This window comes from Ambystoma mexicanum, chromosome 4q (assembly GCF_040938575.1).
Source record: "Ambystoma mexicanum isolate Mex_15411 chromosome 4q, UKY_AmexF1_1, whole genome shotgun sequence".
Lineage (NCBI taxonomy): Eukaryota > Metazoa > Chordata > Amphibia > Caudata > Ambystomatidae > Ambystoma > Ambystoma mexicanum.
In genome coordinates, this window is record NC_090928.1 from 796,520,586 (window position 1) to 796,543,017 (window position 22,432).

General features: G+C 49.5%; 1 protein-coding gene across 2 annotated transcripts in view; it reads left to right on the forward strand.

Annotated features, from left to right (window-relative positions):
- ASB3 (ankyrin repeat and SOCS box containing 3) overlaps positions 1–22,432 on the forward strand; it is a 1,206,585-nt gene that overhangs the window by 502,139 nt on the left and 682,014 nt on the right. For both annotated transcript variants that reach the window (XM_069608363.1, XM_069608362.1), the window contains exon 7: positions 7,076–7,253. In XM_069608363.1, coding sequence (XP_069464464.1) covers positions 7,076–7,253 — 178 coding nt within the window. The remainder of the gene's footprint in view (positions 1–7,075; positions 7,254–22,432) is intronic.

Sequence of the window (22,432 nt, forward strand, 5' to 3'; positions counted from 1 at the left end):
ATTCCCCGACGAGGAGCGCTACAACGCCAAGGTACTTTGGGGTTGCAGAACTATTGGAAAGTCTAGTGTGAACAATATATGGACTGGGCTTGTGATACATCTTTGCTTTACAGGTTGCCCAGGTGGGGGATCTCCACACAGAACTGTGTCTAGTGGTACGGGGCCAGCATTCTGCCAATTGTTCCACCATCTTGCTTTCCTTCCTCTCTCTACTGTTGGTTTCCTCTTTATTTTGATCTATGTGTCATTCTGACCGTATGCACTTTAATGAGATCTGATAACATTAGTGGTACCACTTTAGAACTGTATATATTTACCATTGTTGATTTTTGGAGTACAAAGTGAGTTATCGGGATATTGTATATACCTTTGAATATTAATTATATAAAGACTGTGTTTTAACCGATACAGTGTGTGGACATTCCTTTGTGGGTGCTTGGGGACTACACTGTACTTAAGAACCAGCCCGCATCACCTCCTGAGAAACTAGGCCTTGATTGCTCGACCACGCATCACTAATAGAGAATCTTGGCTGGGGTCCTCTGTGCCTCTCCTCTACCCTATAGAGAGCGGAAGTACAGACACCCCCCACCGGCATCTTGACACCCAGTAATAGAGTTCTAAGTCGGCGAGTGCCATACCGCCCTTTTTCACTGGTTGGATCAGTGACTTGTAGGCGATTCTGGCTGGTTTACCCGCCCATAGAAGTTCTAGGACTAGGTTCCGAAGGTGTTTCTGGGGAAGGTTTACGAGGAGATAGAGGAGTTTGGTGAGTATCACAATTTTGACTAGCGACACTCGTCCCCAGAGGGTGAGTGGCAATGACTTCCATCTATTAATTTTCCCCTGAAGTGTCTGAGTTACTTTGTCGTAATTATCTTGAAAGAGAGTTTGGTGGTTTCTGGCCATTTGGATGCCTAGGTATCGGACGTTTGTGTGATCCCATTTGAGGCCATAGTCGTCTGGGAATTCTTGGGTCTCTGGGGTTAGCGGGAATATAATTGACTTGCTATGGTTGATTTTTAGGCCGGCGAAGTTGCCGAATTTAATGATATCGCGTATTATCAGGTTCAGGTTCACTGCTGGGTCGCGAATATAAAGGGCGATGTCATCCGCATACAGGGAAATTATTCATTTGTGAGGGCCAAAGGACAGGCCTCTGTGTATGTGTCTGGCTCGGAGGTCTGAGGCGAGGGGCTCCATTATTAGCGCAAATAGTAAAGCAGATAGGGGGCACCCCTGCCTAGTTCCCTGCTGGAGGTCTATTGCCATTGATCTGGTTTTCCCCAGGATTATATGTGACCGGGGTTGGTTGTACAGGAGGGCAATCAGCTTGATGTATTGTTTGCCGAGACCCATTCGCTGGAAGACCTCAAAGAGAAAGGGCCATTCGATGGAGTTGAACGCCTTTTCGGCATCCAGGAGGACCGCTACCGCTTGGTGTGAGGGGTCTAGTGCTTCCATGACTCCGAACATGCGTCTGATACCAAATGTTGTGTTGCGTCCCGGGACAAACCCTGCCTGGTTGGCGAGCACCAGCGCGGGCATCAGGGGGATTAGTCTGGAGGCCAGGATTTTGGCTAGTATTTTGTTATCGAGACTGATCAAAGAGATCGGTCCGTAGGAACCGCATTCTTCTGGGGGCTTGTTGGCTTTATGTAGTAGGATCACGTTCGCCTCACGGAGGGTCGGGGGTAGTGATCCGGTCTTGAGTGCTTCCTCGAAGACCTGCATCAGTAGAGGGGCGAGGATGGGTGCAAATGCTTTATAGAACTCCCAAGTTAGCCCGTTGGGGCCAGGCACTTTAGTGTTTGGAAGTTCTTTAATAGCCTGGAGGATTTCTTCTGGTGTGATGGGTTGGTTTAGAAGTTCCCTTAGCATGGCATCTACCCAGTATAGTTCTATTTTGTTCAGATAGCGCACTAGTTCCTCTTGGGTGGCAGTATAAATGGCCCTGTACAAGTTTTGATAGAAGGCGCAGAAGGTTTCTGCTATTTCCTTGACGGTGTGCACTAGGGTGCCTTGGGGATTTCGGATCTGCTCTATTTGTGTAGGTTTCCGGTCTGCCGCTATTAGCCTCGCGAGGGGGGCGCCCGGCTTCTGCCCCTCTCCATATTGGCGGAAGCAGTGGCCTTGTGATAGGAATTTCAGTTCACAATCTGCTGTCGCTCTGAACTTGTCTAGCTCCTTCTTCAATGCTGCCTGCACGTGCGGCTCGGGTGATGCGATGTGTAATCGTTCAAGCTCCTTTAGGCGGGCTTCTCTTGAGGCCAGTTCACATCTGATGAGTTTTAAAATTCCCTGTTCTTTTGTTAAGCAGATCCCCCTAACGTAACATTTCAGGGATTCCCATAGGGTTCCAGCTGATGTCACGGAGCCCTGGTTGAGATCGAGCAAGGTGGCGATCTCTGTGCCGAGTTCATCCGCGAACACCTGATCTGTAATTCCCCCGGTTTGAATCTCCAATGCCTTCTCCCTTCTGATGGATCTGGTGGTGTGCACTCGACTGTGACCACTGAGTGGTCAGGCATTGATCTAGGCAGTATTTGCCACTGGTTCCCTTGGACTTGACTGTGTGCGGAGACCAATATGTAGTCAAGGCAGGAACTGGTCTTGTGGACCCAGGAGTGGAACGAATAGTCTCGAGTCTCCCCGTGCTGGCGTCTCCAAATGTCCACCAAATTGTATGCTTTACAAATTTGGAGAACTAGACGATGGGCGAGACCTATCCTTCTGTGGGTCTAGTGTGGTATTCATATCGCCTGCACAGATAATTGTTGCGGACCTCGCTTTTCACAAGTGTGTCATTACCCAGTCAAAGTTGTTGTGCCCATCTGTGTTTGGCCCTTAGGAGTTTATGATGATGAATTCTGTGTTTTCGAGGTTCCCCCGTACCAGGAGCGACCATCCCTCCTCGTCATTTCTAGTTTGAATTTTAGGGATCTATTTATCAGGATTGCCACCGCTCTGGGGCAAAGTATCTATGGCAGCCCCATTTCCAGGCCCACCGATTCTCTGTTCCGGGGAAGAGATGGGTTTCCTGAATTAGCACAATGTCCACTTTGTGCCTCCGGAGATACTGTGTCATCTTTCTCGTTTTGGTTGGGATATTGCCCCCTCTAATATTCCAAGTAGCTAACTTGAATGTTGTTGGTGGGTAGGCTGTTTGGCTGACTTTAAGGCAGAGAAGCGGTTGGTTATGTTGGGCCACATTACAGCTGCGTTGTGCCTACGTTCCCGTTTTCCTAGGCAAGGGCTAGTGTCGGTGCATCTGCCGGGCGATCCCGCATGCAGTTGGAGGGGCGCGGACCCCTGATGAGCACGCTTCCATAGTATTAAACAATTTCCCTCCCAATCATGGGAAACCCCCAACTTGCCCGTCGAATTTCCCCTTCCAATTGCCCAAAACATAAACGTAGCTGCGCTTGGGTCGCTAGGGAACTTCCAAGGTCAGGAGCACCCTGAAGTCCATCATGATTGTGGAGGCCAGGGGCTCTTTTACCTCTCACACAGCGGCTTGATGCTGGGCGTGTTTGGGCATCACGGCGGGTGTCTATCCACTCAGTCTCTCCTGGGGGGTCTCTGGATGCCGACGGTCTGTTTACACCCCAGCTTGTCAAGGAATGCATTTGCCTCCTCAGGTGTGTTAAAGAATTGGGATTTGCCGTCGTGTTGGATTCGTAACTTGGCAGGGTATAGCATGGAGTACAGCATTTTGTTGTCCTGTATTCGGCGTTTCACCCCGGTGAACATCCTGCTCAGCGCCTGGACCGACGGGGAGAAGTCGAGGAAGAACTGGACGTCGTCTCCGTCATGTTGCAGGTTTCCCTTCTCCCTTGCGAGGCGCAGGATCGTGTCCCGGTCTTTGAAATTAAGTAGTTTGGCTATTATCGGGCGAGGGGCTGTCCCGGGGATGGGTCGGCTGGTCGGAACCCTGCGGGCTCGCTCCACTACAAACATGTTGGACAACGCGGGGTTTCCCCAAAGTCTTCCATTTTCCTTGTGGTTTGTTGCTCTCTCACCCCTAGGATCCTAATGTTCTTCTGGCAGAACGACCTTCGAGGTCCTCGTTTTTAGCAATGACGGCTTTCATTTGGGTTTCAAGTGTTGCCACCTTGGTGGCCGTGGAGGCCGCATGGTCTTCAATGTCGGAGATTCGTTGCTCGGCGGTGTCTAGCCTGTTGCCATGTTTGTCCAAGCGATGTTGTAGCTGGTCAACTTTTGTGGACAGGGTATCAAGCTTACTCTCTATATTGCAGATGCCAGCTTTTAGTTCGAGTAAGATCTCTCTGATGTCTGTGGCTTGAGCGGGGTCGTCGTCGTGTGGCATGGACTCCTCGGGGCTTTCTAGCCGTTTGTTTGTTATGGCGGTTTTGACTATGGCTCCTGTCTCGAACTTCAACTTCCTCTGTGATTTATCGGCTTTTCCCATCATGGCGGCTTTGCTGTTCTCAGACCGAGTGTGGCTCACTGTCTGTAAGTCTCCTCCCTTAACTGTTTCCCCACTAGTGGGTGGGTAGCGGCGGGTAGGGTCTGTAAGTTCTACAGTGGTTTTTATGCCGTATGTGGAGTCCCCGGGGGCACTTACTGTAGATGGATGCCTCTTGTTGGACAACGGAGCACTCTCCCAGGCTGAGTTGTCCTGTGGTTGGGGGGGTCTGCTGTCTGTCGCCCGAGACCTCCGGGGGCCCTGTGCGGGTGCCCGATGCCTCCCACCAGTAGGGGTTCGATAGGTGTCTTGGGGTCAGACTGGGGGACCGTCCACTCCCTCGTGCGCCTGGACGCGTGCCCGCGTGGCCCGGAGCCGGAACCCCTTGGCAGGTGTGTCCGCCGGTGTTTTAGGCCGAGTCTTGAGTTGCCGCTGTTAACCCGCTCTTGCCACGGGGGCTATGTGCATGGGGGGGGGTATCCCCCGGTGGCGGTCTTAGGTCCGCGTTGTTCAGTCCTGCACCTTGTCTGGGGCCCACTGTGTGCTGTTCCAATGACTGCAGCGCCTCGGGGGCATCCAGGGGGGAGGGCTGGCTCACCTGGAGTGTCGCTGCTTATTCGAGTCCGGGCTCCACGGCGCCAAAGTGCGTTCTGGAGCTGTCTGTCTTGTGGGAGGCTGCTGGTCCGGATTGCTGGCTGTGTGCCCCGGGTCTTGCTGCCTGGTGTGCGGCGATACAGGCACGTTAGTGGGGGCTGCTCCATTGGTCCATCGTAGTGCGACCACCCGCTGCTTTCTGCGGGCTGATGCAGGGGTTAATGTCGCCGGATTCGCCCGTCTGGACCCATGCTCTGAGCGTGGTCCCCCGGGCAGCCGCGCAGCCGTTATGGGTACTCGTGGGGGCACAGGAGTGTCGCGGGCCCCCACGACCGAGATCCCCGGCGCCGTTGGCCACGTCCGGGCAGCACAAGGATATCTTCCCACTGCGTGCCGCACCTCGGAGGTGGCCGCAGGGAGCTAGTTTGGCGGGTTGCTCCCTGTTCAGGCCTCGCACCAGTCAGGCTGCGTTGGTCGTCTCTCCATGCCAGTGAGGGATGGTGGGCCGATGTGTTGCGGCCGGGGGTGCCGGTACTGCTACTGGTGGGGTTGGATGGCCCCTGGATGTGCTATTTTAAGGATTAATGTGGGTTCGCCTCCGGAGCTCACACAAGAGCCGCCATCTTGGTTGCGCTCTAGCGCCCTGTATGAGGCAGGTAGATTTAAAAAGAGGCTGTTATAATAGTCCAACCCAGAGAGAACCAGAGCTTGGGAGACGGTGAGCTTCTGGGGGAAGGAGAGGAAAGGCTGAGTACCTCTGAGAGGTGCAGTCGGAAATTTGACTTTTTAGGGACATCAGATATGTGGGGATGGGAGAAGAGAAAGTGTGGAGTCAAAGATGACCCTGAGGTTCTTAGCCTTGCAGGTAGGGGTGGGAGGAGGGCCAAGGGAGGCCGGCCAGAGAGTGAAGAGAAATGATAGTGAAGGTTTACCGTTGAGGAGGATCTCAGTCTTGTTGGCATGTAGACAAAGATCGTTGGCGGCACACCAATCCTGAGTGGCCAAGGGCAGCCTGAAAATGAGTTGAGTTTTGTCAGCATAGCACTGGACATTTGAGCAGAAAATGGCAATGCAGTGGGCGAGAGTTGCCAGGTATTGGTAGAAAAGCCAGGGCGAAAGGTTAGACCCCTGGGCAACACCACAGGTAGAGAGGGAGATATATGATAGAAAGGACACAAGTTGGACCTGGGAGGGTTGATCAGAGAGGAAAAAGGTCAGCCAGGCCAGGACCATCTCTCACAGCTCAACATCTAGACTCTGATTTGATGTGCCCATTTGTAGGTGGTGTCTTTGTGAGAGGTTCAGTGCTGGTGATGTGTTGGGGGTTGTAGGTAGGTAGGTAGGTAGAGTACCAGTGTCCATGATGGGCATACCTGACCCAATGACAATTGAGGTCATTTTCACTTAGTACTCTGAAGAAAGGTGTCATTTTTCCAACCTCTGTGGCTGGAGATGAGCACAGGTTGGAAATACAGCAACAATTCGTGTTGACTCACAATGCTTTTTTTGGAGCGGATTCTGGTATTGAAATGACTTCTTTTGCAAATAAGGTGCTCATCTAACAGCCGACTCCCAAAGTGAAAACCAATCCCCTTAAGTAAGAGATTATTATTTTCTACCATCAGCTTGTATGCCGTTTCCTAATATTATAAGTACTTTTTCTTTTGTGACATATATTAGCACTTCAAAACGAATCGACAATTCATTCTCTCTTTTTAGGATGGTTTCATGAATGGTTTGCTATTAAAAGTCGAAAAACAATCTATGATTGTGTTGTTTTAGACGCTTTTATTGCATTACAAAATAAATGATGCACTTTACGTTAATATTGGAGACATTAGGAGCAAGTGCTTAGATTTAGCAGTATTTCTTTGATTTTAAAATATTTGCAAACCTGTATGCTTGTCTCTGGAATAATATATCATGATCATCTAGTCCTGACGTCTCCAAGCGATAGGCAATGCATAATTAGCATGAGCATGTATGTAGATTGTTGGCTTTTGTAAGTAATTCAAATGATGATTGCATTTGAAGAGTTTTATTGTATTTCAGGTGCCAATGTCAATTGTCAGGCGAAGGACAAGGCCACTCCATTATTCATTACAGCACAGGAAGGTCATTACAATTGTGCAGAATTGCTCCTCTCCCAGGGGGCGGACCCAAACCTCTATTGCAACGAAGAGAGGTGGCAGTTGCCCATTCATGCAGCAGCTCAAATGGGTCGCACAAAGTATGTATATGTACATTATATTGTTTTATGTTGAAAATGTAGAATGTTACATGCAGATATTACCAATATGCGCTCAATGTTGTTGAAACGCAGGCACTCTGATGTGATGACTACAAAATAAATATGATTTGCAGTTTCATTGTTAAAAAAAAAAACTTAAAAACATAAATGACGAAAACTGTGTGATGAAATTGGTAATCCAGTGTGTTAAGCAATATCCATGTTTTTGGACACTACAGCCTTCAGTGTAAATCGATATTAACCCCTCTTTTGCTGTTATGAAGTATTTTTATGCACGCTTATTGTCAGCGTAACAAACACGTAAGTGCAGAGGGGTGACATTTCATTAACATTCTTTGGCCCAAGGGTGGCAATCAAACTGACAAAGAAGGGTAAATGTTGCATGGCAACAAAGATTCTCAGTCCATTTCATCTTTTTTTTCCCTGGCGTTATTTTTCTCCTGTGAAGTTTATCAACGTCAAAAAATAATTGTCTACATTTTAAAGCAATGGAATGAGCGAAAGGGTTTATTACAGTTTGGGCCTCATTACGAGTCCGGCGGTAAAACCGCCTGGTTACCGCCGGACTGGTATTACCATTCCGCCTCTGTGATTCCCGGAATTACCGGGCCATTACAACCCTGGTGACCCGGGAATTCCAGAGGCGGAATGGTGTAAATCCCCATTCCCATTGAGTCCCAATGGGAATGGGGACCATGGAAACACCGGCACCATCTCGTGATAGTGCCGGTGTTTCCACGTCCGCCTGCAGGCGGGCGGTGGTAAACACGCCACATCCGCCTGCAGGACCCCAGATCGGGCGGTCCGGAATTAACAGTGGCGGCGGGTTTACCGCCACTGTTATTTCCGGACTGCCCGACCTGTAATGAGGCCCTTTGTCTTTCAAGATAAAATGACCGCATTTTAGCACTAACCTATTCCTAACCCTCTCCGCTGTCCAGGTTTGCTGCTTAAATGCAATACAGATACTCGGCCCCAGGGCGTCAAAAGGCACATACCTTACCTTCCTGTACATTATTCCTACGTTCCCATGATCAATGAAAGCATTTGTCTCAAGGGAATCGTCTCCCCTCTGTGTCCGTAAGGCATTACATGATAGATATCTTCTGTGTGAATCATGCACATTTCCTACACATCCTCAGGCGAGGGGCATCGGGCCTCTGACCTCTTCTGTCCCAGATAAGGTTCAGACCAGCTCGATCAGCATCCACAAAACCGGTGGCCTTGCCCCTGTCACCTGAGGCAGGTCCAATTTTCAGTGTCAGCGAATTGAGTGCACATGTGCAGTCTGGATTAGAACAACCAGCAATGCTTGGTACCAACAGGAGTAGGGGACGCCCCAACAAATTTCCACTAGAATTTAAGGAGAAGTAATAAACTCTAGCGGCACAGCGGTTTAGTGTAGTCATGATGGGGAAGAAAACATTTTTGGTTTCTTTCTGTTTTATTGAGAGAATCCCTCCTGGTTCTGCACTTGAATTTCATAATCTTCCCTGTCCCTGTGATCCGCATATTATTTTGATTATTTTTCAACTCATCCAGGAGTGGGGAGGCTACTTTTTTTCCACAAAACCCTGTGACCCCACTCATTTGTGCTTCTAGAACAACCGTCATACCAGCTACAGGCATTTTTCTTGCACTAGTTTCATTTTTTACAGGTGTCGAGATTTTGTAGGATCAGGGCCATCAACTTTCGTCCTTTAATCTTCCTCAAAACTACAATCTAGGCATAATCAAACTGTCAATTTTTTTTTCAAATTTCTAGCAGCCCGTTTAATTTTTGTTGGAGAGCGTCTTTTTCCATATCAATTTTGTGTGAAACAAAAGAAGAGTACATGTGGGGGTCATGGAGCATGGAGTAGATCTAGAGGGCGCTGCATTTTTTATCATTGTCTTCCTCTAATTGCAACATCGTTCACAGCAGTAAACCGCTTCAACCAATGTACCTTTCACTGAGACTTTCGAATGGGCTACTTCCTTTCACCAGACCACTCTGTTACTTAGTATTGCTTATCTTGCACCTTTATTTCACTTTAAAGTTCATTCACGGGTCTGCATTTCTTTGCCTTATATCTACATGCGTGTAGCCTTCACTCGTGATACGATGTTGCTACTTCATTCACTTCAACACACACCGGTCTCTCAGGTCGCTTTCCAACTCACCGGCTGTGTGCAATTCTTTCTTGTTTGACACTTTCCGATTTTCGAGGCAAGGTTAGTACCACAGGCTTGACCTGCTTTCGCAACTCTGGCGTTCACCTGGGAGGGTCGCTGGCGTCATTGAAACACAATGCAATCTTCACTTGTTGGATCTGGCCTACTCCACATGTCTTTTGCAGCCTGTCCGAGGCAACGCTTCCAATAGGGAAGCCTTGGGGTTTTCAGCCTGCTACTCTCATCCCTTGGTCTGTTGCTATGCTCAAGTAGGTGTGCCTTCGTCCCGGAAGTTCTGCTCGTTCTCATGTTCCGCCTTGCTCAGAGTGTCTTTAGGTGTTGCCTTTTATTTGTTTGAGGAGAACTAATTGGTATTGGGTGTATGCACTTAGGGTAAAGTGCCTGACTCTGCCTGATCCGATTAACAGGACATGTCCAGTACGATGTGAGTTAGTCTGGCTACTCTGTCACCCTCTTCCTCAGCCAAGTGTTTGTGTAAAAAAGGGGGAGGGGGGGTTGAGTTGGGACTTCGGAAAATCTTAATAAATAGAATGGGGTAGATGAACAAAAATGGGGGAATACGCATCTTACCATCAGCTATCTCACCCCCACTCCCTGAAGAGCCCTCACACAGGTCATCCTCCCCCACTGGGTCTCAGGGTCTGGATCCAAAGGTGATGGCTGTGCACTGGCTACCTGAGAGAGAGATCCCCGGAGTCTAGCAGGTGAGATACCCTCTGGTTTCTTACAGAACACTTATTCACTTTCTTTCTACTGCAGCCTAATATACATTGAACTGCCTTGCTTCTGTCTCTAACGAAATGCAAATCTGTCCTAGGCAACAAAGCTAACTCCACACAACTACCTTCCCCATGATACTACAGCCTGCCTGTTAATGCTATTCCTGTTGCCTTACCATTTCATCAAATCCTGTTACCGAATAAAGATACCTGGTATCTTTCTAGCTGGTTAAAGCATTGCAGCTGGGGTGGCTGAAGGGGCCACAACTTCTAAGTTGAGCCATTCCATAGCTACTAGTCCAGGGTTATTCCTGGGCAGAGTTGAGATATCTGGCTGGACTACTAGACTGGACTGGACTGCTAGGTGGTCGCACTTCCCAGCCTTCTCTCTATGTGACCAAGTCCCAGTTGCATCCGGCCCACGGGCCTGGTACAATGTTAATGGTGGGGCCCCAGATACCTTTGATTGGCCCTTTTGCTGTAAAGGTGCATTCTCCTCATCCGCAGGTCGACCTGCCGGCATGCCAGAAGTTCCTCCAGGGCCCCAGCGGGGGTCACCTAGACCACCTTAGACTAAAAGAGGGGATTAAACAAGCCTCCACAGCCAGACTTAACTGCAGATCTTTGAAGGGAAGAATTCAAATTCCAAACGTGTGCCCTCCTGCACTGCCATCTGCAAGGCATTGTGAGCCTGTGCCGATAAAGGGGTGGGGCCTAACCTAGCCTAAATCCAACGGAGCAAGTGCAAGGCACAATACCAGGGAGAGCTTGGAAGTTCCTCAAGGAGTTAGTGAGCCAAATGCCATTTCCCAAACCTCCATTTCCAGCTGGTGACTTCACTTAAGTACCTGCTTGTTGGTATGCTTTATGATCTACAACATCAAGCCAGACGATTTTACCCCGTTGTGATTTCTCAATAAAAATCCTGGAACATTTTATCTAGAGACTCGGGTGAATTATTAAGGCCATCTATGACACTCCTCTTTCTGCTGTTGAAGATGAATGGCAGCCCCCTCAATTCAACTGAGAAACTGAGTAGTGACCTGACACACAGACAAATGAATGATGAAAATCGACGTAGCTAAAGTGGTGTACAGAACACGTACCAAAATCCAGACCAATCTATCTTATTAACTGTGTCATAGCAGGGGGGCGCTGTTGTGTGCATCGAAAATGGCCGCCTAAGTGGAGAGCTCTGGCTCAAGAGAAATCCTTTTTAAAATATATCCTGCCAGTACCAACGCAGAGGACTGCAAACTACAAAATACTGCGACGGAAGGTCCATGGAATGGATCCTGAAAAAACGGGACAATTGGGCCACGGGACAACGAAGAAATCCTTATTGGAATCCACAGCGGCTGAGGGGCTGCGGCGCAGCCACCCAAGGGCTCCGCGTGTTGTCTACCATGGCCCGGAGTCAGAGACTGCAGGCAGGCCGAGTGGGGGGAGGGGCATCTCGTCTGTATCAAGGCGCTGCGGAGCGGCAACAACGCACTTCGCCGCTGCCCTCTCCCTTAGAGGAAAACCTAGAACGACCATCCCCTCATCAGAGGGGGAGGCCGTGAAAGACGCGACAGATGGCCGCATTCGCCTGATCCTTTAGACCGCGTCAGAGAGAGCTGCCCAGAGACGCGGGCTTGCGGTGGCGCTCTGCGCCTGCTGGAGACGGGACCAGAGACATCGTGGACACCCTGGGAGCCTGGCCTCCCCAGCCTCGCACGCAATCGGGCCCGGTGGCCAGGTGCACCCCAGCGGCGGAAGTCCGGCTGAGGCAATGCCGGTGAAGTAAGTGAAACGCTGTGGGGATGCACCTGAAATCCTGTAGTAATGCTTGATGGGCGATTGCGGGGGGGTGAGGCTGGGGGGGGGCTGGTAACCAATGGACAATAGAACCCCTGCGCCCCAGTGAAAGTGGGGATAAATACGCTAATACCGCCGGCGCGGCCCTGATATAGATGCACGAGCTGGATGCGTCTTTCTACCGACGTGGCGATATCAATACAGTGTAAAGGAGTTGGGGGCACCCTCCAGTACAGTGGCTCAACAGTATACCTTGCGGCCCCAACCAACGTGTCTCCAGGGCTCGCGGGAGTCCCTTTGCAGCGGCCCAGAAGTGGGGACTGTTTGCCAGAGGTGAGATAGGGGCCAACCCCCATCTGATCTGTAACACAGCCCGAGCTGGGTGGAGTGGCAGGGGTGACAACACCACCCCCCTCTACACTTACTGAATTCTCCTACTGGACACCAGTGTACCAGACATATATACGTGGGAGAGCACAGTCCACCTTAAAGCGGTAATTGTAACATATGGGCCGCACCGAGAAGAAGGGCGCAGGAGGGAAAAAGACCGGCCCAATGGACTCCTTTGCCAGCTCCCAGCCACATGATGCGGCCGGGGGGACGCCACAAGCATCCGACAGCCAGGAGACGGATCCTTTAGACAGCTTGGCAACAATAGTCCAGAACGGATTCCTGGCTGTCAACGTTAAGCTGGATGACATAGTGGCGACGATTGGATCCCTGAAAGTGTGCATTACAGAAGCAGAGAACAGGATAAGCACAAACAAAGACACAATATCAAAACATGGCCGTGACATAGCCCAACTTAAAACAGAACTGCGCAAAACTCAGAGCAAGCGTGAGGATCTTGAATCTAGGTCATGGAGAAATAACATTAGAATAGTCAGGGTCTCGGAAACGCTCGGCAAGGGCTCCCTGGAAAGACAGGTGGAAAATCTGCTGAAGACTGTTTTGGGGGAGGAATCCCTCTCAGACCACTTTCTCGTCAAAAGAGCTCACCGCACCTCGCACCACCTCCAAAGCCAGGCGCTCCACCCCGCAACATAATAGCACAGCTCCTAAATTATAGGGATAGGGACACAATTCTCCGACTGTCCAGAGAAAAGGAACGCTGGAATATGAAGAAAATAGAATACACATATATCCGGACTTCTCTGCAAACATACAAACACAAAGAAAAGGTCCTATGAGATGGTCAAAGGCCTCCATCCCGCTTCCTCCCGGAAACCAGAGGGGGGATCAAAATGCGAGACCTAGACCAGGTGAAGAGAGAAGGGACCCGGCAGACTGATGTAGAAACACCATCCCCGCACAGTGATAATGTTTAAGGAACATTAATACAGTTGGTCTGGACCAAATTTCATTGTTTACTGAGCCGTGAAGCCTCCGACGAGGGCAGCCAGATGGCTACAACAGCTGTCCCTCTGGAAAGGTCCACCAGCTCAGAAGAAAGCCCACTGGGCAAGTTATGAGTGTTATTGGGCAGCATCGTCAAGTTCGGGGAGATGATGCGGGTGGGGGGCCAGGACACAAGGAAATGGTTAGCTATGTTGAGCTATGGGGGGAGAAGGGGAGGGGAAAGGGGAAAAGTTTGCAAGTTGAGCCCACGGTTGATGAAGTGTGGCAACTCAGGTTTTGGGTTTAAAGGTTATGTGGTCTTGCAGATGCAGAGGCTGTTCCTGCCATATGAATATGAGAATCGGTTGACACTATGGTTGGTAACGATACACGTATGTGCAGTGGCACAGATGGATTGAAAATACCACTGTTATCCTGGAATGTACAAGGGCTAAACAACCCGATGAAGGCCAGGAAGGTCGGGAATTATGTTACCAGACATTGCCCTCAGATTGTGATGTTGCAAGAAACTCATGCAATGGGGGCTGTAAACATGAATATAATGCCCAAATGGGGGAAGCTACGATATTATACAAACTATTCATCTCAGGCCAGGGGAGTTATCATCCTCATACACCCCTCACTGGGGTTCCAGACTGCGGGGCAGAAGATAGACCCGCTTCGAAGATATGTTCTGGTACGGGGGGAAATAGCGGGCAAACATATAACATTGGTTAACAAGTATGGCCCTAACGTTGATGACCCGGACTTTTACTTAAATATAAATGAAACCCTCAATAAACTTGAGGTGTCGACAATAATATGGGGTAGGGATTTCAACATGGCCCTTGACCCCATATCAGTCAGATCCAGCACGAAAATGAGGACACCCACCAGAATGGCACTAACACTGGGTCAACTACTCACACAAATGGCATTGATAGATGCATGGCATACAAGAGACCCAGATGCCAGGCGATACACCTATTACTCTTCTGTCCACGACAGTGAATCACGTATAGATTACTTTTTCGTGTCACAGGGTCTATCGGAGGCACTGCAGAGCTGTGAAATCCTGCCCCGCACGCTGTCTGATCACTCCCCTGTACTACTGGAGCTTAGGCTTAGGAGCATTTCCAGACCAGCTAGGAGATGGAGAATGCCGTGTGGGATACTTGGTGACCCAAATGTGGTGGAGTCCCTGCGGTTGGAAATAGTTGAGTTTTTCACCAAGAATATTGGAACGGTGGCACGGGTCTCCACGGTGTGGGAAACCTTCAAGGTTTGGGCTAGGGGGGCACTGATCTCAAAGTCCACTGGCCTCCTAAAGGGAGTTAGACTGGAGCTCGAGGGGGTAGAAAATACTTTAAACAGCCTTGAGGAAACCTATAGCCGCACACATGATAAGGCCACCCTGGCTGAGATTCACAAATACATGAGAGACTTTGATGACCTTGCCGCCAGAGAAATACGATATATAGCAGCCCCTACTTAAGCACGTAGATACGGTGAAGGGAACAAGGCGGGTAGAACATTGGCTAACCTGATAAGACTTGAGAGGCAACCACATCCGATTACCAGTATACAGTTGGCAACAAACGATGTGGTGACCAGCGAGGAGGGGAGAAATGGGGAATTTGTCAAATTTTACCAATCACTATATGCAATTAGAGATAGGAAAACTACCACTGAAATAAAGGCATACTTGGCGACATTGGAACTCCCCAAGCTTCCTCTTGAAAATAAAATGGCACTAGATCAGCCAATCACTGCGGAAGAAATTAATGAGGCCATTAAGGGTCTCGCGTCAGGTAAAGCACCGGGCTCCGATGGGCTGGGGGCCGAATTCTACAAGGAGTTCCGTACAGAACGAGTTCCCATAATGTTGGATACCTGGGAGGAAGCACTAGAGGGGAACATACTACCTCCAACAATGAGAGAAGCCATAATAAATGAGCTACCCAAGCCCCGACGCCCACCTAATGCTATGTCATCATACAGGCCCCTCTCGCTTATCAGTGTTGATGCAAAAATATTTGCGAAAGTGTTGGCGAATTGAATGCTACCCCTAGTCTCCACATTAGTTCACCCTGACCAGAATGGATTTATCCCCTTAAGATCCACTGCGTTAAATTTCCATAAACTGTTTGGCGTAATGGCGCAGATAGCTGCAGGCAGGAGCGCAGTCGCTGTGGCCCTTGACGCCGAGAAGGCGTTCGACTCCGTCTCATGGGTCTATCTCCTCACTGTACTGGAAACATTTGGGGTGGAACCCGGCTTTATTAGGTTTGTACGACTGCTTTACACTCCCCCCGGCGCCAGAGTGTGCACTAATGGAACCATCTCTGACTTATTCCAACTGGGTAGGGGTACACGGCAGGGATGTCCATTCTCGGCCATTCTGTTTGCCTTGACCATAGAACCCATGGCAGCAGCCGTCAGATTGCGACATGAAGACAAGGGAATAAACATGAGGGGCTCCACTCAGCTAATCTCACTATATGCCGATGATACGCTCCTATACGTCCGCGAACCAGAGAAAAACATAGCGCCCATAATGGCTGATATACATGAGTTGGCGGAATACTTGGGGTACACCATAAACGCATCCAAATCGGAAATATTCCCGCTCACCCCCTCTACTAAATGCCCAGCAGTCACCTGCAGACTCAAATGGTCAGAAAAACACATCAGATACCTAGGGGTGTTCGAATCCAGAACCAGACAGACCCTGTACACGGACAATCACGAGCAGGCACTACAAATACTGAATACGAAGCTGCAGATTTGGAGACACCTCCCTATATCCCTACACGGCAGAATAGCACTCCTCAAAATGATAGCCCTCCCTAAGCTACTATATTTTTTGTAAATATACCTATATGGCCCAGCAGGGATTTCTTCTCCAAATTATGGTCAATAGTAGTGACCTTCCTATGGAACGGGAAAACGGTGAGAATAGGATGGGAAAAAATAACAGAGCCCTACAACAGCGGGGGTATAGCTGCCCCGGACTTTGAGCTCTACTATCTGGTCGCCCAGGCACAGTTTGCGAAGTATTGGTATGAGGAGTCTGATGGGGCGCCACACACCTGGGTAGAAATGCACACCATATCCCCGACAGACATTAAGTCAGTTATATTTAACTCAAGGCACAAAGACACATGCAAGTATGACCCGGTTAGCTGTACGGTCCGGGCTTGGGGCGCAAAAATTAAAAGATTGAAGCTGGAGACTCCTTATAACCAAGAGATCCGCTTGTGGAACTTTCCGGGTATCCCCCGGACCTTTGATACAAGTATACAGGAGGCCTGGGACCCACACATGGAAATGAAGGTGGTCGATATGTTTATAAATGGGAAATTTGCAACCCAAGATGACTTCACTAGAGCAATGGGTGATGGGCCACTCAAAACACTACAATACTACAGAATGAGAGCTGCATTTCAGAAAAATGCCCGCTATTCCCAGATGAACCCCCCACCCCCCTCACCCTTGTACACGACTCATTACCACAAAGGTTGGGCTGGGTAGTTCTAAATTATACATGGCAGTACAAACCCACACCTCCACAATAAACCGGGTCAAAGACAAATGGGAGACAGACCTGCAGATGCCCATCCCGGAAGACAAATGGAATCGATGTTGTGCACTTACGAAAACAGTTTCATTAAACGCGGGGTTGCGCCTGATCTGATTCAAAATCCTAAATAGATTACACTATACACCTGCTAGGATGGCTACATTTTTAGCGGATTACACTGGAAATGCCCCAAATGTGGGTCCGAACAGGTGGGCTCCTTTCACATGTACTGGGAGTGTCCAGTACTGGTGGGATTCTGGGGAAAGGTGGCCGAGATGCTGATGGAAATCACGCAGATACCCCCACAGTTGACTCCTCAAAAGTACCTATTCGGAGACATTGGTAAGTGCTCCGAGAAAACCAGAAGATTATTTAACGTCTTATGCACGGTGCCTAAGAAGTGTATCCTCCAAGCCTGGAAAAGTCATACACCACCAAGCATGTCCACTTTCCACCGTGAACTGACACATACTAATGAATGTGGGGAACAATATGTTTTGACCCAGCACGGGGCAAGCCGACCAAAGGACATATGGGGCCCCTTCCGCATGTATTTGTGTGAAATGCTCTCCGATGATGAAGCCCCAATGTAACAGTATATGTAAGAGTGTTATCTGATTGTTGATCTGAGTATTTTATGGGAATGAAGCTGATGTAACTGTTGAGACCACTGTTGATCAATAAAAAAGAGTTTGAAAAAAAAACTGTCTCATAGCAGAAAGACTGACTACGCATCTGGGTATTCCTTATAAAATCAATAACCTCAAACATTGGCAATACAAGGCATTATATTAATGTGAATGTTCTATTCTCTAAATTTTCATTATACTTGCATATTGCATGGTTGGTTTTAGACAACTACGCCAAATGTCGGGCATCACTTAAGGCAAGCACTTTCAGTTTTATTTGTGCCTGGCCTAATTCCCTTTGTAGGTTTGCCCCACCATTTCGATTCTACACACCTAATCTCCGCCTCTGTAGCATCTATTTCGGATCACTTAAGCCTGTTCTAACCTGTCATCTAAGACATTACTCTGACTCTGAGTACCATCTTATATTGTATCTTGAGTCGACCCTGCGTTCCTCAAATAATGTGTATTACCTTATGGAAATTGTCGTTGACCGCCTCTCAGCCAATCGGAATGTTGAGTGCAGTCAATAACTGCTGGTATTGACTGCGTTCTGCAGATTTGGGCTGCAGAAGTAGACCGGGCAACGACAATGCCACTTCCAGGAGAGTTTTTCTTTTCAACAAGACTCTTCCTCTCTTCGAGGGCCTATTTATGCTGCAAAATGATATTTAACACATGAAAGGGAAAGCTAAAACATTGGAAAATGCTTCTTTTTCTTATGGAGAAACCATTTTACTTTTACATGACATCTAATATATGCTCATGTTAACCCAACCAAGCTACATTTAAAATGCTTACCTTATGAAAACAACCATGTTATTTAAATGCTACAAAATAAAACCCCATTTAGGGCCTGATTCACAGAGCATTTTCCTATTGGATTGCAACATTATAAAACGCTTCTGTGAATCATGACCTTAGTTTACTAACTCAATTTGTCTACTTTCTTTACTCACTCTTAAAGCATAATTTTGTAATTCACCACGAAAACTCCAAAACATGTATTGCAGCTACCAGCATGTGCTAATAACTTTATAAGCCTGGGTAGGGGTCTTTGACACTTGGGATAGTGGCCCTTTCCCAACGTATGGCCCAAAGTGTTGGCGGTTTATTGTCCTGTGAGAACGATCCCTCCTTAAGTGTATACGTCTATAGTGGTCTACTGTAGCTCTTCTACATCCCTGCTACTGCTGGCCAAGCCAGGGTAACCAATAGCAGGAGTGGTCCAAAATGCTCCTGGGAAGAAGCTCCATTGCCTTCACTATATGCAGCACAGATTCCAGGACAAACGACTAATCTATTCTGGACCGGAAGAGATGCAGCGCAGAATGCAACGAAGAAACATTTACTTTCAAATATGAAAACCTCTGGGCATCACTTAATCCCAGAGCTCGTTACTACCCAAATAGCTTTGTCAGTTCCACTTTTACCCATGTCCCTTGAGTTAGCCTATCCTGTGCCCTATCCATGACTTCATTAAAATCCCTAGCAACAATGATCATTCCTGGATCAGCTCCTACATTGGCCATGAAGTCCCGCTGAACGGAGGGATGTGCATATACATTGATAGCCCGATAGTTGATAGTTGTTCAAGGAATGGTCTTTTTTTTACCAGGATTGCATCCTCTCTGGATCCCTTTCCAAAGTTTGCTTGAAAGACTTTTGGGTATTGTGACCTCCTCAAAAAGGTATATCTATAACCCATTAAATGTGTCGCCTGCAGGATCACTAAATCTGATTGATCCTGTTTCAAGTATTGACAGACCACTCCATTTTAAAGGTATCTCTAAGGCTATTGACATTCCACAACATGCATTTCATCATTGCCTCAGCCATTGGGTGTACAACAATTTGTCTTCTTGCATTTTTGTATCTCATCTAATGCTCATGAAGAACCCAGGAGCCTAGTTGTCCGGATAAGGGATTTGCAAATTCTCAGGTTTGTGAAACCTGCTGACGATGGAATACAAGGAAACCCCAGGAGCACATTACCTGGAAGAAAGTAGCCAGGAGGCATTCTGGCAGACCATGCTTTGCAATGCTCAGCACAAAGCTGGCAGCGGGGGGCATGTAGAGACACAGATGTGCAGGTTTGTACAATGTTTGGAGTGGAATTCTAAGATGGTGGCAAATGCCACTCGGGCATTCAGCGCCTCAGTCACCCCACAGGGTAACAAACGCACCAGAAGTAGAGGGGGCGTGGCCAGTGAGCGCGCGATGAAGACGTGAATCTTCGACGCTCCTGTGGCCGCCTGAAACATCCTGCAAAATCCTGCCATATGGATCGTGTAAAAGCAAAATAAAGATAACTCCGGGCGGCGGAACCTCGGAGCAATACCCGGTGGAGAACAGAGCTAAGTTCGCAAAGGGAAACGCGAGATATCGGCGTTGGAAGTTTCGCCTGGGAGCTTCCAGAACAAGATGGCCACCGCCAAGAAGCGTGACAGGGATTAGCGAATGCAGCCCACGAGCCCCGACAGCTGAACGCTGCAGCCGCGCCTAGCATCCCAGGGCGATCCGAGGGTGCGCCGTCACCGAATCCTGTCATCTGTCCCCGGTACGGCCGGGAAGACCAGAGTGGGCGAGCCCCCGGCCTGCGCCATCAGCTGGGTCTGCTGCCGGAGCCGTGTGGTGCGGCCAGGGGACGGGGTGCGGACGACTCAGGCCCCCCCCGGAGACAGAGAGCGGATCCCCCGACACAGGCGGCGACAGCTTGGCATCCAACCTTCCGCCCCCCTGGACCCCGGAACTAAAGCGAACGGCCACGGGTAAGCCGCCACGCGGGACCTGCCAACCCGAATCCAGTGTGCCCATAGGGAGTGCCCCTGGGGGAAACAGTAACTTACGCCCGTACGCGCTATACAGGCAGAAGCATACGGACATCTCCAGTGTGCAAAAGAAGCCAATCCTGTCGAACAGGGCCTCCTCCACTGGCACTGACAGATATACCAGGCTCTACACAAAGCAACACCATGGGCAAAGAAAAGAGCAGAAAGACCTCGACACAAAGCACCATGGACCAATACGCCACAAGCACATCCACATCCACTGTACAGGGCACTGAGAACCATGGGGTGACCCCCCCTCCGCCAGACGAGACCCTCTCGCTCAAGGATGTGATGGCCGGCATCGCCAGCTTGCGCTCCTCGGTGGAGCAAAAAATGGACGCCATCTCAACCGAGGTCTCATTCCTCCGCCATGACCTCCAAAAACTGTCATCCCGAACTGGGGAGGCGGAACAACGTATCTCCAGTGCGGAGGATGGCCTCGGTGGGGTACACCAACAACTGGCGCAAGCATTAACCAGATTGAAAACCCTGGAGGCCCGAGTGGATGAGGGTGAAGGCAGGTCCCGCCGCAACAATATTCGCATCCTGGGACTGCGAAGAGGGACCCAGCATGGAGCTTTTTCTGGAGGAATGGTTGGCAGACGTGTATGCGCCAAAGACTCTCTCGAACTTTTTCTCGGTGGAACGTGCACACCGCATACCCCCGGGCTGCCCGACCCCAGGCGCACCCCCAAGGACAATCATAGAAAGGCTGCTCAATTATCGAGACAGGGACGCCATCTTACAAATGGCCCGAACCAAAGGGACAATGACATATAACGGAGCCAGAATTGCCTTCTATCCAGATTATACCCGCGAGGTCCAGAAAGCCAGACAATCCTTTGAGCACCTTAAAAGGAAGCTTCACTCTATGAATGTGAGATATGGGCCGCTGTTCCCGGCCCAGTTAAAAATCCAGCATGAAGGTAAAAGAGTCCACTTCACCGATCCTCAGGAAGCCTGGAAATGGGCCGAGACCCACATTGTAGGGGACTGGACCACACCCTTTCAAAACCGCAGAGGTAGACCAAGACCCCGACCACGGGGAGAGGGACCCGCCCAACGACCCATACCGGAGATCCTAGCAGACCCAGACGAAGACTGCGATTCCTGACAAGGTCCCTGGAACAATCACGTTGGCCAGAGAGGGGAACTCACGGTACCATATGTACCCTGAACGATCGATCCCTTTCTTGGCAACCATTTGCAATGCAACGCTCCTCCCGGGACGACACCAGCGATGGGATGCCGTCGCTCCCACACATTTGATCAGATAGCCACGCGCTGCCATCGCTAACACACCATGCCATCGGCGGACACCACGGCCCTGATCCGAGTTACCAGACCCGCAAGCGAGTAGTAAGTTGGCGGGAAGGTGACCACAGTTCACATTAAGTTAATCTGGCGACACTGTTTTGAGCACCAGTAGAGTTTGGGCGACAGATACTTCATGTTGGAGAGGAGTATGGGGAGGGGGGAAGGATACAGTTCTACGTTATTTACTCCCCGGAAATCACACTATATCCACACTGATCAAGATGCCACCGAACACACCATGTCCGATGCCAACGCCTCCACCTCACACATACGCCACATCTCACGGCCAAACGCACCATGCACCCATCTGGCACAACCTTGCAGATCTCTAGATAGCAATGACCACACAGCACCAAGATGACCCCACTTATGGAAACGCAATAGCCCCAACGACACCCAACGAACGCCACAGGTCACTCAAAATCATTACTTGGAACATAAACGGCATGGGCTCAAGTATCAAACGCCGATTAGTCACGCAATTCCTTAACAGACGCGCTCCTGACATAGCCCTCCTAACCAAGACCCACTTAGCGGGTTCAACCTGCCAATTCTTTCGCAGAACTAATTACCGACTAGCATACCATGCAGGGTACACGATGGGCTTCCGGGGCACCCTCATCCTTTTACATAAGCGACTCCCGTTTGATTAATCTGCTGTGGTACAGGACCCCTCGGGCCGTTTTGTGATGATCCGGGGCGCGCTGAGGGGAGAGACAGTGGCCATTCTAGCAATATATTCCCCACCGGGGTTGGGGGAGGGTCT